At 36.5% G+C, this 17,542-nt stretch overlaps 1 protein-coding gene across 14 annotated transcripts in view; it reads right to left on the bottom strand.

Moving 5' to 3' along the window:
• Positions 1-17,542, bottom strand: part of KDM4C (lysine demethylase 4C) — a 268,964-nt gene that overhangs the window by 131,684 nt on the left and 119,738 nt on the right. For all 14 annotated transcript variants that reach the window (XR_008574612.1, XM_054809237.1, XM_054809233.1 and 11 more), the window contains one exon: positions 1,163-1,356. Coding sequence is in view for 13 of the 14 variants with exons in the window: in XM_054809237.1 (XP_054665212.1) it covers positions 1,163-1,356 (194 nt within the window). In the remaining variant the exon portion in view is untranslated. The remainder of the gene's footprint in view (positions 1-1,162; positions 1,357-17,542) is intronic.

Below are 17,542 nucleotides of genomic sequence, written 5' to 3'. Positions count from 1 at the left end.
CTGGTTCTATGCAAGAACTGTTTCTACCACATAAACTATTCTTACCCAAAACAACCCAATGTTATATTTTTCAACCGTAATGTTCCACTACAGTGGCAGTTGGTCCTCTTCTTTGCAGGTTGACTTCCCTTTAATTTTCCCAAAGAAATACATTAACTTACAAAGAAAAAGAGGAAATTCAGTTTAAGAGTAAGTTAAAACATCATCTATATTGTAAAATGATTTGAAGGAGGAAAAAGGTCTTAAAAAATTCTGTATTATCTTTAACCCTGAAAACTCCACAGCAAGCAGATACCAATAAAACTGCGCACCCTAGGCTAGAAATTAAATAGATCTTTATTAGCTAATGAAGAAGAAAATCCGTAAGGATCCTGTTAAGTAAGAAAGGAAACATTAGTGTACAAAAAATGTTTGTGCAATACAAACAAAAATGTGATACACACCGAGAAAACACATCCAGCTATAAAACTGCTTTAATAGGTCAAAGCTTTGACAGCTTCAGTGACAAGCTGAGAAACGTTTTTCTCCTAATTTTCTTAGCGGTGTCAGCGCCAACAACTGAGATTTAGGCCTTCCTTATACCAAATTATGCCCTGTGATTGACCTGTGGTAGACACAGAGAGGTTTTGGCTGCAGCACTGTGAGAGTGTGCCAAATAGGCAGTGATACCCCCCTGGAGCTTGATGGCAGTGATGGCTAGAGACTTCACACAGCTGTTGGGATTCTACCACCACTTCATGATATGTTTTTCCAATTTAACCTTTACCCCAACTCTTAGGAGGCTTCTCCCTTGTCTTTTGGTTGCAGATGTCACTAGAAACAATGGCAACCATCTGTACCTTGAAAATTTTAATGGAATAATCTTTACTGAAGAAAGATTCTAAATACCATATGAGAATGCATTTTGATGCTCTCCATACTCATTAACTACAGCTATAGACATAACCTGTAAGTTGAATTAATTTTTCATAGTCTCTCTGAAAAAAAGACTTGCTTGTCCCCAAGTCCATCTTTATGTAAAAAACAGAAAAACAAACTTTGTCTAAAGTACATGAATTCAAATAAAACATCAGAGAAAGTGGCAAAAAAAAAAGAAGAAACAAAAAGGAAACTGCCATCATATTAAGACACAATTAAATGGAAGATAAAGAAATATAAATACCACTTGGGAACATTCTTTATTTTCTTTCTTCTCTGTAGCCAGGTCTTTACTTCAGGCGTTGATTCAGGAGTTGGTTTTGTATGATCAATGGTGTATAAATCCTTGCCTTGTTTCCACAGATGGTATCTGTCTGGTTGAAACTTCCTCACAAAGATGTCCATAGATATCATCACCATGTCTCTCCTACAAGTGCACTGCAAGAGAAGACAGGAATTTATAAGTGACAAGTAATGGAATATGCCACAGTTTGCAGTAAATAAAGTCCAAAATAAAAACCCCACATGTGAAAACCAACTCTACTATAATAAAAATTTTCCTTTTTTTCTCTTCCTCATTTCTTTGGGGGTAAGGATCATTCAAGAGAAGATACAATTTGAACAAATGTGAAACACTAGGATTCCACAAAGGTACTTCTGGACACTCCATTGTTTGATTAACTCCTACAGGTTAAGCTCAAAAAGAAACTACAGCATTGCTTTCTGATCTGTTAGCTGGTTTTGATAGTTTTAAGCATAATACCATGTTGAATCCAGAGACTGCATTTATCTGTAGTGGCATCTAATTTGCTTTATAAAAATAACTCATCTAGTATCCACCTGACTCAAAGGTCTTTACAAGCATATATAATCCTAGCTTTTAACTCTTCAAAACAAAATGTGTATGAGTACCATATAAACTTACAGTTTTGCCCAAGTTATTCTACAAAGGAACAAACAGGCAAGATAGGGGAATATTATGTTTAAGGTCTAGAAGAGTGTGTTACAAACCGGTAAGCTGACCTTCTGTGCAATGCAGACCCTAAAAATCTCATGCAGTACTTCCCTCATCAACTTTGCTCCAGTCCCTGATTTCAGTCCCCCGAAGAATTTTTGCATTGTTTTCCTTTATAAATTATGCACATGAGTGGAATATTTTACACTTATTTGAATAAACTCTTAATGATGATCATGAAAATGCAGAGGAGTCTTCACTTGGAACACTATAGATGCTGAGACAATTTTCAGACTAAAATTACTGTACGTAATGCTCCAAAAGACTGCAATAAGTAAATCAATATGCCTGCAGCACGCAAACTATTGTGGTGGGTTAACCTTGTCTGGCTGCCAGGTGCCCCCAAACCTGCTCTCTCATTCCCCGCCCCCCCCCCCCCCCCCCCCCCCCCCCCCCCCAGCAGGACAGGGGAAGAAAATAAGATGAAAAAGCTCATGGGCTGAGATAAGGACAGGGAGATCCCTGACCAACTACCATCACAGACTCAACTTGAGGAAATTAAATTAATTTATTGCCAATTAATAACCGATTAGGATAGTGAGAAATAAGAACAAAACTAAAACCAGCTTCCCTCACCCCCCTTCTTCCCAGGCTCAACTTCACTCCCAACTCTGGTGTCTGCAGGGCTGTTTCTCTCACATTTTCTCCACTCCTTCCTCTCACAACTGCTGCACAGTGTTTTTTACCCTTTCTTAAATACGCTACCACAGAGGTGCCACCAGCATCACTGACAGGTTCAACTTTGGGCAGCAGTGGGTTCATTTTGGAGCCAGCTGGACCTGGCTCTGTCCGACATGGGGGCAGCTCCCGATCCCTTCTCACAGAAGCCATCGCTGACCCCTCCACTGCCAAAACCTTGCCATGTAAACCCAGCACAACTTTTCAGATTAAAAGCAAATTGACTGGCTAAAACATACAGTCTCAAACGGAAAAACTTTGAAAGAACTTAGTGTTATAGCTAAATGACTCTGTTCAGGGCAAAACTGAGACCATATCTTCTTTCAGGTAAATAGAGACGTACAAAAAAAACCCCAAACTGGTAAATACATGGCCTGGCTTTCTGGCTAGTTTTATTGCCCCTTTCAAACAAGAAGCATGTTTAACCATAGAAAAGTTGAAATATACAAGGTACTGAATGCAACTTTTCTACTAGCTAGCTTTCTGTGTGTTGGATGCAAATCTCTTTGTGTGCTATTTCCACCTATCATTTCTAGTCCACCCTTCTTCTTCTTGAAAATAGTAAGATCTACAATGAAAAGAAGGAACCTGAGATGTATTAAAAATGCTTACTTTCCTTTCAATATTTCAATGCCAATATGCTCTATATTCACAACACTGCCCTCTAATGGGAGATGGAAGGGAAAGACAAAAAAACCTTCAAAATAGAAATTGTAATTTTATGCAGCTGCCTTTAATGATAGTTTTTACCCAAAACATGATTAGAATTTTCCTTTTTCAAACACCATGTATATATGTACATATACACACATTCTGAAAAAGACTTAATCTTATTTGAAATAGTGTGTCTCACTCAAAGTGTCCTTGATCACTCACAATGAACAGTAACAGAAAAGCAATTTACATAGTTCTGTATACTGGGCAGGTGCATAGATGGTCCACTGTAGTATTTTTAATTTTTCAAGACAAAATTTGTAACATAGACACAGCCAACACTGGATTTTCTCTCCATTTACACACAAAATGCTTTCATATTCATCTACATGTCAATTAGAAATGGTTGTTAAAGCAAAAAAAATTAGAAGACTACTGGTTTTGCTGTTAGACAGCAAGACTTCCAGTGGTTTGGAAGAAAATAATTATTTAAGTCAGCACAGAAGTATCAAAGAAGAATATACATTAAGAAATATAATGTATTCTATGATGGAATGACAATAATATATGAAAAGACTCCAAATAAATTATGTCTAAATGAGGCACAGAATTTCTGTCTTTCAGTAATCTTTGATCAGTTTCTACTACATTTTAATAGCACTACTGCAAATGATTCAGGCAGGTATCAGAAATATCACAGAATTTTTTAGATTTTTAAAACTTTTAAAAACATACACTTTGAGTAAAAAGTAATGGAGAAACATCATGCTCAACAGCATTACTGCTTGCCTGGAAATACACATGACAAGCTTCTGTGCATTAAAGGGCGGAAATATTGGGAAGTATCCTACCAGATAATGACAGTAGATTTGTTCTGAAACCATTTTTACTTATATTCCCTAAAATAAGCCAATAAAAAAAAAAATGTCTGTTGCTTGGATAAATAATCTGGAGGATTTGTTGTTGTTCTTGGTGGTGGTGATGGTTTTTAATGTTTTTTCTTCATTTCCCATTAGACTTACTTGTAGCTGACAGTTATATGGCTTCCTGCTCCCAAGACAAAAAAATGACTGAAATATTCTCTCTAAATTAAAGAAGCCTCTAGAGACAGGCACAAAAGGGACATGCCGCTGTCTGCTAAAATACTCACAGTGATACTTTCATGGATCACAATAATTATGTAAGCATCTTTTAATATTTTTTAAAGTAAATGCTAAATCAAAGTTGTTAGATCACCACGTAAACTAAAGCTGATGTTGTCATAGATAAAAATCACAACCTTTGCTTGCTATTTGTAAGTGAAAAAAAAAAAGAATTATTTTGTATTTAAAAAAAGTTAAAATCTTCCCATTTTGGACTCTGATTCAGGAAAATTTAAAGGAATGCAACAAGCTTTAGGCTTATGTGTATTAAGAGTTAGATAAATACTGAAGCACATTTTAAAAGTAGGGGCATTTTTCTCCTAATTGCTCTCACTGAGGTAAGTGTAGAATTCATGTTTTGATCAGCAGCATATAGACCCACTAACATCTATGCTACTACTTAAGAATACCTCTTGAAAAACATTTTATGTCATTAAGACTCAAATACATGTCTTAAGGGTTTTTCTAACACTCCATCATTAATATTAAACTCTTTCATCAAACAGAATCACTGGATTTTTAAAATTAACATAAAAATATTCACTCTCGACAGAGTATCATATTTTGCTGCAATAGAAAGCAAACATGATTAAACATTATTTGACTAGTAGAAGGGGAGAAGTATTTCTTAGTACCACAGTTCTAAGCACAGAAATTTATATCCAGAGTCAAGCCTTTTTGATTTGCATTTTTTTCTTTTAGTTCAATGAAGTATACCTGATGATGTACCTTCTAAGATGTGAAATTATGTCTTTATCCACAAAAATATCTATTCAACCTAAACATCAGTTGTTATACTACAGTGTTACAGTACTTAACACATTAAGCTTAAAATACCTGGAGGATTTTTGACTTTTTGCACTCTGTATTGGATTTGGTTGATTAAAATGTGATTTTCACCATATCTGAAATCTACTTTAGTTAAAATTCATCCAAAGTATTAATTTGAAGAAGAATAGTAGTACTTTGTTAGGCTAAATTTTGGCCTTTCTTTACATAATCATTTCAAAAAAAATGAGGCACCTAATTTCACGTTGCAACTGTACAATGTAGGTAAACTTTTTCTGCACACCTGTGGAACAGCACATGTGAGAATAACAGTCAAAAGAAACCATGAAAAGTTCTCTTCTTTGTAAACTGAGAATGGATTTTAACAAAACATATAATAAACCAATAAATTAGCAGAATGAGGCAAGTACTAGGCTGGTAACCTCCTTTATACACTACATAAGTCCCAATCCACAAAGCATACTCTAAAAATGGCCTAATCATGCTATTTTTCACCGATGCACCTTCCTAACTGCTTACAGTGATTAAAGCTTTCTTCATGGTACAGTGGCAATGATGTATTTATTTGAGAGACATGTTAAATAATTTAGATTCTTCTTACCATCTTAACTTCAACTGCAGTTATAGACTATTTCACACCACTCTTCTTGCAATACTTTAAATGAATCAGGTTCAAGCAATATAAAAAATGTGTTTTGATAAACAACGTTTTAAAGGTGCTGCAACTGGAACTACTTCCTGTAGAGTACCTGTAAGAGAAGTGCTTGATACGTACTGTTTGTTAGAAGGACAGGATTTAATAAATCCTGGTAAAAATAACTGCTCTTTGCTATGGAATCAGGCAGTGATATATTTTCACATTGACCTTCTGGCAACTTGTAGGCAGTGTTGCAGAAACCTCTGATATCAGTTAGCCATCTGTGTACGCTTCAATAAAGCAAGCCTTCTTTTGCTAAGTCATAGAGAGTACACTCACTTTTCCCTGACACATCCAGTCACACACGACAAAAATACAAATTCAAACATCACTCTTTTTATACATATTCCACCATATTTCGGGTAAATAACAAAGTATTTCCAATAAATTTATTATTTATATTCATATATGCATAAGCAAATAGTCTGCAATATTTTAAAAATAGTCCAATATTTAAATAGTGCAATACAAAAAACATGGTTTTTTTCTTGACTCCTATTTCCAATTTATTATACACTTACACATAATGTCACCTACACATACCTACACAAAAAAAGACTCAATTTACATTGTGTAGAACTGATGTCATTGCAAAAATGTGGCTGTTTTTCTCTAATTTCTTTGAAACCTGGCCAACAGAAACAGTGCGAAAGGACACAGCTGAAAGAAGCCCTTTTTTTCTTAAATGTTCCATCTCTCAGCCCTTCTTTCTCTTTATCTTATCTGCCTGTTATGCCTTTTTGACCATACTCCTTCTTCATTCATATGACCCAGAAACCATTGCATTAAGGACGAGTTAGGCGTGCAGATGAGAAAACTGATGAAATTCCAAATGGAAGCTAGGCATCAGTCTGTGATCCACGGAACTTGCTGGAGACAGGTAAAGATGAGGACAGAAAGAAATTTCTATGCACAGCAAGAGACAAGAAGGGGCTTTACATACGCTTGGTAATTTTACAAGTCGTCTTGAACTCCACGTCCAAGTTGTCATCCAGAGGATCAGATTAATGCACAGGACAACACTCTCGCTTACCAAGTCTCAACACCTATCTACCCAGTAATTTTAAGGGGGGTGGGGGGAGAGGAAGCAGGATTGTTGCAATACATGCTGCCATGTTCGATGCAGTGCAAACCATCACTGCCAACAAAGGTCAACCCTTTTGAGTGTAAATGAAACAGTTGAAAGAGTATCTCTGTGAGACGAATTGTTTGGGGTTTTTTTGGAGGTTTCTTCTTTTTTTTTTTCAACATAGCTTGAATGTAATTCCTTTTCCATCCAATTACCATAAATCCTTTACTGGCAACTTTCCTGGCACTACTGTTATCCCTTGGAAGATTTAATCATTAGCTATTAACTTTTTGCTCTTCATTCTGATTTTATTCTGTATTTCTAGCCCAAATTCTTCTCTTTCTCTCACATTCCCTTCTCCATCCACCTCTGATGCCTATATACAAAAACTCTTTGCTCAAAGTCTTTATCTCTCTGCTGTGTGTCAACTGCCCTTGCTCCATTCTCCTCTTAACTCTGCGTTGTTTCCTTTCTTCTTACCACCTTTGGACTGCACTTCCTCAGATCCAGAATCTGAAGGCTTCTGTCTCTTAACCTAAATGGTCTTGTAATTTCTATATTTTGAAATGGAAGGATTATGACCCTCTGAAGTCCTACTGTAAAGAAATTAATCTCCATCTGCAGCAGACCAGAATTAGCCAATTCTGAAACAACTCCTGAAGGAAGAAAACAAACACTCTGTGCATACATATATACATATATCTCACTATAAACAATAACTTGTATTTGTGCAATACGGGCCTATTGCAATGTCATTCCTCATTTTGATTACACAAATTCCAGAGTCATTACCATGGATTTACTTACAGAAAGTTTACTACTATCAAGCATAAAAAAGGAATTCACAAGTGATCCAAGTACAGCAATTCCAAAAATTGCATGCATCCTTAGCTCATTAATTACAGTAAAGGGATAGTTGTAACATGTTGTAGGTAAGAAATCAGTATAACAGGAACCATAATCAGGGAATGTTCCTTCTCTATTCCAAATAAACTCAAAAGAAAATTGATAGGTGTGGTATCCCCTCTTGGGAGGGGACACAGCCGGGACAGCTGACCCAAACTGACCAAAGTGATGTTTCATACCATGTGAAGTCTGCTCAGCAATAAAAGCTAAGAAAAAGGAGGAGGAAGGGGGGCATTCATTATTTAAAATGTTTGTCTTCTGGAGCATCCACTACGCATACTGAAGCCCTGCTTCCCGGGAAGTGACCAGGCATTGCCTGCTGATGGGAAGTACAGAATAAATCTTGTGGGTTTTTTCCTTTGCTTCCCCATGAGTCCTTTTGCTTTTCCTTCATTAAACTGCCTTGACCCAGGAGTTTTTTTCCATCTTATTTTTTTCCCTCCTTGTCCTGCTGAGGAGGGGAGTGATAGAGCGGCTTGGTGGGCACCTGGCGTCGAGCTGAGATTAAACCACCACAGTCCTTTTTGGCACCCAACATGGGGCATGAGGATTTTGAGATAAGGATAGTAATTGAGAGAGGTAATGGGCAAAATATGGACTGAACACAGCTAGAGAGTAGAACAATTGTGGAGAATTTCTATTGTTAATTGTGGTGAAAGGACAAGAGGCGGATTGCATGTGTAAATTATCCACTTTGGTTCAGTATTGTGATGATGTTATTTTGATTTTGGTGTGGGAAATTCTTTTGTTGTTGTGGTTGTTATTGATGATGTGATTGAAGTATGTGAATATTGTGTGATGAATTTTAATGATAATTCTTAAATATGTGATTCACAGAGGCGAGGGATGAAATGTATTGGGTTTGCATGGCAAGGTTTTGGAAGCAGGGGGCCACAGGTGTGGCTTCTGTGAGAAGCTGCCAGAAGCTTCCCCTGTGTCTGATAGAGCCAATGCCAGCCGGCTCCAAGACGGACCCGTCGCTGGCCAAAGCCAAGCCCATCAGCAATGGTGGTAGTGCCTCTGGGATTAACTTATTTAAGAAGGGGAGCAAAACCAAAAAAACACAAGAAGCAACTGCAGCCAGAGAGAGAAATGAGAAGATGTGAGAGAAACAACTCTGCAGACACCAAGGTCAGTGAAGAAGGAGGGGGAAGAGGTGCTCCAGAGCAGAGATTCCCTGGCAGCCCATGGAGAAGACCATGGTGAGACAGGCTGTCCCCCTGCAGCCTATGGAAGATGAGGAGGAGGAGAGACTTCACCTGCAGCCTGCAGAGGACCCCACATCGGAGCAGGTGCATGCCCAAAGGAGGCTGTGACCTCATGGGAAGCCGACGCTGGAGTAGGCTCCTGGCAGCACCTTTTCTGCATGGCCCCATGGAGAGAGAAGCCCACACCGGAGCAGGTTTGCTGGCAGCACTTATGACCCTGTGGGAGACCCATGCTGGAGCAGTCTGTTCCTGAAGGACTGCACCCCATGGAAGGGACCCACACTGAAGCAGTTCTTAAAGAACTGCAGCCCATGGGAAGGAGTCATGTTTGGGAAGTTGGTGGAGGACTGTCTCTTGTGGGAGGGACCCCATGCTGGAGCAGGGGCACAGTGTGAGGAGTCCTCCCCCTGAGGAGGAAGGAGCAGCAGAGACAACATGCGATGAACTGACCGTAACCCCCATTCCCTGTCCCCCTGTGCTGGAAGAAGGGAGGGGTAGGAAGAGGTGTTTTAAGATTTAGTTTTTATTTTGTCATTATCCTGCTCTGTTTTGCTTGGTAATAAATTAGATTAATTTTTTTCTAAGTTGAGTCTTCTTTGCCCATGACAGTAATTGGTGAGTGATGTCTCTCTGAGTGTTACCTCTATTGGATTATTTAAGACCATTTCCTGGCACAATTAATATATCTATGTATCACTACTAATGTTGCTAGTTATTCCAGCAAGTCAAATTATTGTCAGAACTTTCAGAAGTCTTTTTTAAATTCAGGTTCCGATTCAACAATGATTGAAGATTTATGGTAATATAACCAGATGAGTATAGACATATTTTTAAGACATATAACTTAGCTGACACTATTAAAAATTATGGTTGCATTTACATGTGATAATGCTCACAGACAGATCATGTTGAAAACTAAGTACTATCAAGACTCATCTAAAGCCTTAGAATTGTTGAGTATTCCTCAATGCTGCTTGTAAAGCAAAGCACAGCAAATAAAGTAGTGACTTATATTAATAAAATTATAAATGCCTTTTTAAAGTTCAGAAAATATTTTTTTATAAACATTTTGAAGATGTTCTAAAATGTCATGACACATTATTCTCAGGTATCACCTTTAACATCTAGAACATTGTATTAAGGGTGTTAAAAACAGCAAATTAATGTTACCAATGGTAACATTATGACTTCTGCCTGGGGGAGGAAGAAAGCAATGAAATTCCAATCAGAGAGAAAAGCTGTGGCCAAGTCTCATGTGAAGCATGTAAAGCACCATCATATTCATTAAGTTTTTCTAAGGCATATGATCAATTCTTGCAAAAGGTTGGCTCAGTTTTTCAAAACATAGATGCTCAAAGATGCCATTCACATACATCTCGTAGCTTCTGTAAATGCCGAGTCAAACAGCAGGCTGAGTCAACCACTATTTTGTTCACATATCAATAACTTCACTGCTGCAGTTTTTAAGTGTTATTCTTAAATGAAAATTCAGAGGATAAGAACTACAAAAATTAACAGATTGTCAATCTACTGAAACATTTTTTGGCCAATATGACTCCTGAATCGAGTTTATGTCTCCCAAAGACACTTCATTTGTACTCTTGCTCAGCAAAGCAGAACAATATATAGAAAACCTATATAACTTCCAACAGATAATGAAAAAATCTGTAGTTCTATACACTTTCATTCCAGGAATTTCAGAATGATTTGCAAATATTAATGTTTCTTCCTGATAACAGAGAAGAAGAGGCCAGACCACAGAAAGGCTTGTTTGTCAAGGTCACAAGGCAAGCCACAGTCAAAACTGAGACTAGAATACATTTGACTTTCTGTTGCCTGCTCCAGATGTTAGACCTTATTTCTAAACTGAACAGAGGAAAAGAGAATTATTTTCATGCTTGACTTAGAAAAACTTTTTTTTTTCCCCCACCAAGGCTCTCCTACTATTCCACTTCCATTACAGAGAGGAAGAAGGAAAAAAAAAAAGAGAGGAAAAATATTCGTGAAAAAAGTAATGATATGGTCCTACCATGTATTTTAAAAGGTAATAAATCCCCAGAAATTTCGAATAGTCTGCAGTCATCTATTTATATAGCTTACCCTTTAAGAAACGATAGAAAGGAAAGAAACCGTAGCTATGCAATGTTCTACCACTATTTAAATCCAAACTAAGTAAGCAACGGAGCATTGTGATATTAAACAAAAAAATAAAACCAACACACAAAAAACAAAGCTAAACAAAAAACCCCACACCTTCCCCCCCCCCCAAAAGCAATCTTGTCAGAAACAATGCAAACAAAAAGCACCCAATGAGAACAAACTTCAAAAGAAAGCTTTTCTGTCATTGTTAAGTATACCATGTGGCTGAGAACAATGCTGTGTTGACACGTTGAGAACAGGGGCTTTGTGACACAGGTTGTCTAAGTTTGGGAAGATAGGAGAGGATGAGAAAGTAGGAGAAAATGTCAGTAAGACAGAAACTGCAGGATCCTCTATGACTTTTTCCTCTCATAAATAAAAGCTGTATGGAAAACCCATCAAAAGTTTCCTGTTCAGACACTGACACACTCTTGCTATAAGCCATCTTGCAGGCCAAACCCCTCAAACGTTCCTACCAGTGTACTGAAGTGGTAAGTCGAGCATGAAAACAGTAACAACACTAAAAGAATGAAATCTACTCACAACCCAACTCTTACGGTTAGTATCTTGGAACACTGGGCTCAACTACTAAAACTACCCAAATATATAATGTGCAAAAATATGTATCAAAAGAGTGGAAGCAGAGCATTATGTATTTCACCTGCCGCAAAAAAGAGAGAGTAGCTGAACCAAAAGAAAATTCACTGCATGAAGTATGCATTCAAAATAGGGTGGAACTACCCCTAGACATTTCTGGAAGAAATGGAATATGTTTCTGTTGACTAAAGCTCTCATACAAAAAAATAGACTCGCTGATGCGAAGCAAAGCCCCTTCTAGCAAGCACTCGCTTATCAACAAATACATCATTGTCACTGAAGATCCTAGAGAAACATCTGCCAATAGTCATGGAAAATTGAACCCATTCCTAGAAAATATGAGTTTCCAGCTAACAAATATGATAGACAAACAGAAAGGCTCAGTGTAAACAGAGACTGTATTCAATTTAAACTCCTAATGAAAAAAAATGACAGACCATTCAAAGCAACAGAATTTCCTTCCACTCCAGTGAAGAAAAAAAAGAAGGAACAATGATGTTGACAACGCAGGCCTTTCTGGCTTATGGTTTCTAAAAGAATGATAATCAAATGAAGGACTTGACAGAAGATGATGACCAACATTCCTCTTGCCTCAGATAATTTACCATGCCCTCGAGTTGGGAAAATAAACATTACTCCACTATTCACTGAAGTGGTTATATTGCTGCAATGATCACAGTTCCTGTGCTGACAACTATGGATATTAGGCAGGAAACTTTCACAAAAAAAAAGATCAAACAATTCTGTTCTAGTGGTGGTCAAGCTTTTCGGAGAACAGTAAAAACAAAACACCACACTAACTCTGCAGCTATATCAGATACATCCATTTAATTTGTTTATATGTTCATCAGCCCATACAAGAGAAGGAGAGTTTGATTAAACTAAGTATCACCAAGTGTTACAACAGGTAAGAATGAATATGAAGCTGGTATACAGAGCTCAGTGTGGAGCATGTAGTTTCATTATTAGATAAGAAATTGAAAACCATTTAATAAGGTACCAGAATTACTTGCCATGTCTTTGGTTCAATACATTTTATTAAAGCAGTCTATAATAGGACTGCTCTCAATCCATTAGCTCTTTGTCTTATAAAAGCCTAGTGTAGCTAATATCTCCAAGTATCAGTATTACCTGGAATAAAAGCACTGACTTGCTATTAGCCTATTCAGAAGTAGACTAGATGGTCAAATTAGTGATTCAAGAAATACCTGGTAGCATCAAAGACTGCACAGACAATAAAAAATATTAACAATTGAAAAACCAAATTTTTCTTATTTTATTCTGAGATTTACTTTGTGATGTATTAAATAGGACTGTGTTTTGCTGCCCAGGAAACACAGAATGAAAAAAGTTTGGTATTGCAGAGCATTATTACCATAATATTACTATATTACCATGTAGTACTGGACACTAAAAGAATTTCAGAACTAAAATCTGTACAGCTATATAATAGAACAGACAGCCACATACATCCACGGTCTTTCTCCCACACTCAAACATCCACACAAGAACCTCCAGCAATCCTCTGAAGCTGGGAAGGTAGTACGACCAGAGATCCACTGCAAAGCGTAAAAGTATCATTCCTTTCTTGGCTAGGTGACTGCACTATTAACCTGTTCATACCAACTTATATCGTACACCACCGCAACTCCTTGGCATTAGGAGGTTGTGAAGAAGTGTGTTCAAAAGAGGTTTGTCTTCATTAGTAAGTAGTCGTGGATGATTCTTGACATGCCAAGTGTGCTTAAACTGAAACGCGTTTACCATGCTTTAGTATTTTTAAATCTGCACACAATTAAACATGTGCGCTAACCAGCAAACTTTTAAAACACTTTTCTAATAGGTAGGGCAAAAGGCTGTGTAAGTGAAGACAGAAAGCTTACAAATTTCTCTAACGAGGATTATGATGCAGTGGGAGGAACTTGCCAAAAATGTTAGCAAATGCTGATCATTTGTAGCAAGAAGATTCAAAAGGCATCACACTGTTATGACAACTTTGCTCTTTTCAAACAGTATGCTTAGTTTAGGTTTTTTCCTTTCCCTTTGTTATTAAACAGAATGCAATAAAGAATATGTGTCATTTTATCATTATTCATTTTGGGTGGGTGTAGAAGATAAAAGATCTATATGCCTTTTTTCAATAATTACTTTCTAAAGTAATCAAAATTGCCATCAGCCAATTGTTCCTTATGTTTTGACAGAAGATCAGGATTCTGCTTGTGAGAGAGTGACAATATGATGTGCTGCTTATTGAATTTTTCTGCCAAAAGAATAGGAGATATTTTCCCACAACACTCCAGGGAGATAAAGAATTTCTGCAGTCATAAAGTCTAATATAAGCTAATGAAGCTTCTGTAAGGAAAACAAAATTATAACTAGCTTCCTGTGGATTAGGCCCAAAATTTAGGACAAATAGTTCATTAAGAGTAGCGGTTTGATGTTTTCAAGACAATCAGGTAATCAGATTTACCTCTTCATAATCAGCTCATCTAGGATATTAAATACGAGTACTTTTAACTAGAGATTTTGGGTGAGCATATAAAACTAAACACTGCATTTCTGATGCTGTCATATCCTTAAGAATATTTGGCTTAATCAGATAGACACAGGACTTTATGCATGGAGTTCACATTACTGTGGTTCTTATTTAGAAACCATAAAATGTATTCTTTTACTGATTTTTAATCCATTTTAAAAAATACATTTATTCCACCTGAAATAAATAAAAGTGCTGTTCAAATTTAAAGGCTTTAACTTCACAGAAATATCGTTTGCATTTCATGCAAAAGAATATTGTGTTACATGCCTTTCCCTCTGAGAAGCCTTTGCAGGAGGTTTGTATTTGGCAGAAAGAGAACTGATAAGACTGAACAAATGGTCCTGTATGATATCCCAGTTGCTTTTTAATCTGTGAAAAGTCTATTAATCAGACATAACATGTCTGAAGAGTGAAAGAGATTTCTGCATCAACTCTGTATTAACTTCCCACAGTCCCATACATTTCTAGAAGATGTTCTATCCCCACTTGCAGCTAGCCAGAAATTTATCACAAAAAAGCTGGTATCAGTTCCACAAGCTGGCAGGCAGCGAAGACCAATCTAAGATAATTCAACCTCATTCCAGCCAACTGTATTTCTGGTTTCAAAAAACTCCACATCTGCATGTTTTATACAGAGACACCAAAAAAGAGGATGTAAATATAGATGAGTAAAAGGAAATCACTATATGCAGTTCTTTTATTTATGCCTTGAAAAATGCCTTCCCATTGTGATCTATTAACTGTCAAGAAGAAAACCTACATAAATATGTTCTACATTCATAAATATGTTCTTCAGGGGGGAAAAAAAAAAGTCAACAGCAGTAGCTTTCCATTAAGAAATGCAAAAGCCATTTTTTCCTGGCTTTTTCACACAGTAAATTGAAGTGGGAAAGCTAGGTTTAAAGTAAGAAAACAAAGATCAATATGAAATAGCATTGACTATTCCAATTCTACATTAAATACATTTTATATAGATTCAGTATTGCAAAACTGAAATATTGTGACCAACTCAAGCCCTACTCTGCCCTTTAAACACTTGCACTAAAAAAGCAGGTTTTCCCTCTGTGTAATCAGATAGTTAAACCTTTTCTATCAAAGGGAACAAGCTTAATATAGTACCCAAATTAAAGCAGAAGAATCATAATTTGTTACCCATTTCCATCATTTTTAATAGATCTTTTCCTTGCTTGCTGCATATCTAAAAAGCTACCAATATTTCAATTAAACAAAATAATAGCTTGCATTCTATAATAGTTCTAATTAAGAATCCCAGCTCTACAAACAGAATTAAGTTCAATTTCAAAGCAGTGTCCAAATTTCCATTCCATTTTGAAGAATTAATGATGTAAGTGAAATCCTCAGTTGCAAAGCCTAAAATAGAAGACCTACCATTTTGATGTTCAGTCATGTGCATTCAAAAATAAAGTGATGCTTCCTTGCAGACCTTCGTGAGTTTAGGTAATAGAATTCTATGTTCTGAGCTTTCTCTCTAAGTTCAGGTCTGGCATTCTAGCATGAATATATTTCATATTGCCCTCAAAGAATCATCACTCTCATTTGATTCAGGCAAAAGCTGTAATTACGTCCTTGTGTTAACATGCTTTTTCACAAAAGTAAACACGGCTGTTAAATTACATATCTTGATGGCAGGACAAACAGGAGAAGAAATTAAACTATGCAGACAATAGAACAGAATATGTAAACATCTTCAGTAAAGGATGGAAATGACCACAGGATTTTTATTTTTCTCCTAACTTTTTTTTCCTTATTCCCTGCCTGTTAAACATATGTAAGTGCTTTAAGTCCAAATTCCAGAAAATAGCACTTAGAAGTTTTGTGTTCAGCATGGGTCTCTGAATACTTAATAGGGTTATTTTTTATTTATATTGCATGTGATAAGACCAAATTAGATCATTAAATTTTAACATTCCATGGAGGAATGATAATGGCTTTCTGATGATGTCAGAATAGTTAGTATAAAACTTTTGCGTTTACTTTTCCAGTGTGATCAGCATCTTATTTTATTGTGCAGATGTCACTCTACCAAATTATTATCAGATTGTTCCATCTTTAAGTAGATAATTCTATGCCATATGTTTGTGTAGAAATTAAGATTCTTGCACTGGAACATACCATATTGCGCTCTCTCACTAAAATACAGTTAAAGAATTAATGCTTAATAGACACACGCAGTGAACACTAAACCTGCCGCTGGGAAGGACGTGACACAAAAAGGGGAACATTACTTGATGTTCTTTTCAACTGTAACCAACCCTATTGGAAAAGAACTAGTAATTTAAACTCAAGACTTGTACAATCACAAAATCACAACAGGGAAGACTGAGGGACTGTGAATTACATTCTTTGATAATTTGCCTCTAATCTTATCTATCTTCTGAGAAAATGCAAAGTTTCTTCAGCTTCTGTTGACTTCAATGGAAGCTGAGGATGCAACATGATTTCCAGAATCAGAAGCTTTGTGAATATAGGTAGCTTAAGGAGAAAGTAAAACTGGCTTCACAAGAGACACAAACAGAAGAAAATTTAAGCTAAAGGATATTATAAATAGAGATTGCGACCTGGGTTAGAAACATTGAGTTTTTATCCCAATTCATCATAAGCATATGTGAAATGTTTGTGTTACAGGAAAAAACAGTAGCAAGACAACTTTTCTAAAATGAGATGCACATCTTCTTAAAATCATTTTTCTGTGAAACATTTACTCATCAAGTATCACATCGTCTACCCTGTATACTCCAAAAAGGCAAAACAACTACCTCCAATTTCTTCACTAATGCATACAAATACAGAAGGAACTGTGATAGATTTATTGTATGCTATGTCTTCTTTTTCAAGGATAACATTTGTAAGGAAGATGTCAACTGCAGTAAACAGAAGTGCTAAAAAGCTCTACCAAAAATTCACATTATTCCCATAGTATCAAGTGGAATGAAACAAATCACCTAACAAAAGGTCTGCAATTACCACAGAAATTTCCACAACTAACTTCTTTTGCTAGGTACCTACCAAATGAGGTCTGGATCATGAGGATTATTTCCCACTTCTGTGCCTGTACTATCTATTCAACTCCAGTCTAGTCAATAAAACATTTTTTAGATTTGCTTTCAAATGAGAATCCTCCTTTTTCAACAACTTTTTCAATTAACTTTTCTTGAACGTAAGTCATCAGA

The sequence above is a fragment of the Grus americana genome, chromosome Z, assembly GCF_028858705.1.
Source record: "Grus americana isolate bGruAme1 chromosome Z, bGruAme1.mat, whole genome shotgun sequence".
Taxonomy (NCBI): Eukaryota; Metazoa; Chordata; class Aves; order Gruiformes; family Gruidae; genus Grus; species Grus americana.
The sequence above is the reverse complement of the archived record's forward strand: the minus strand, read 5'-3'. Positions and strand labels throughout refer to the sequence as shown.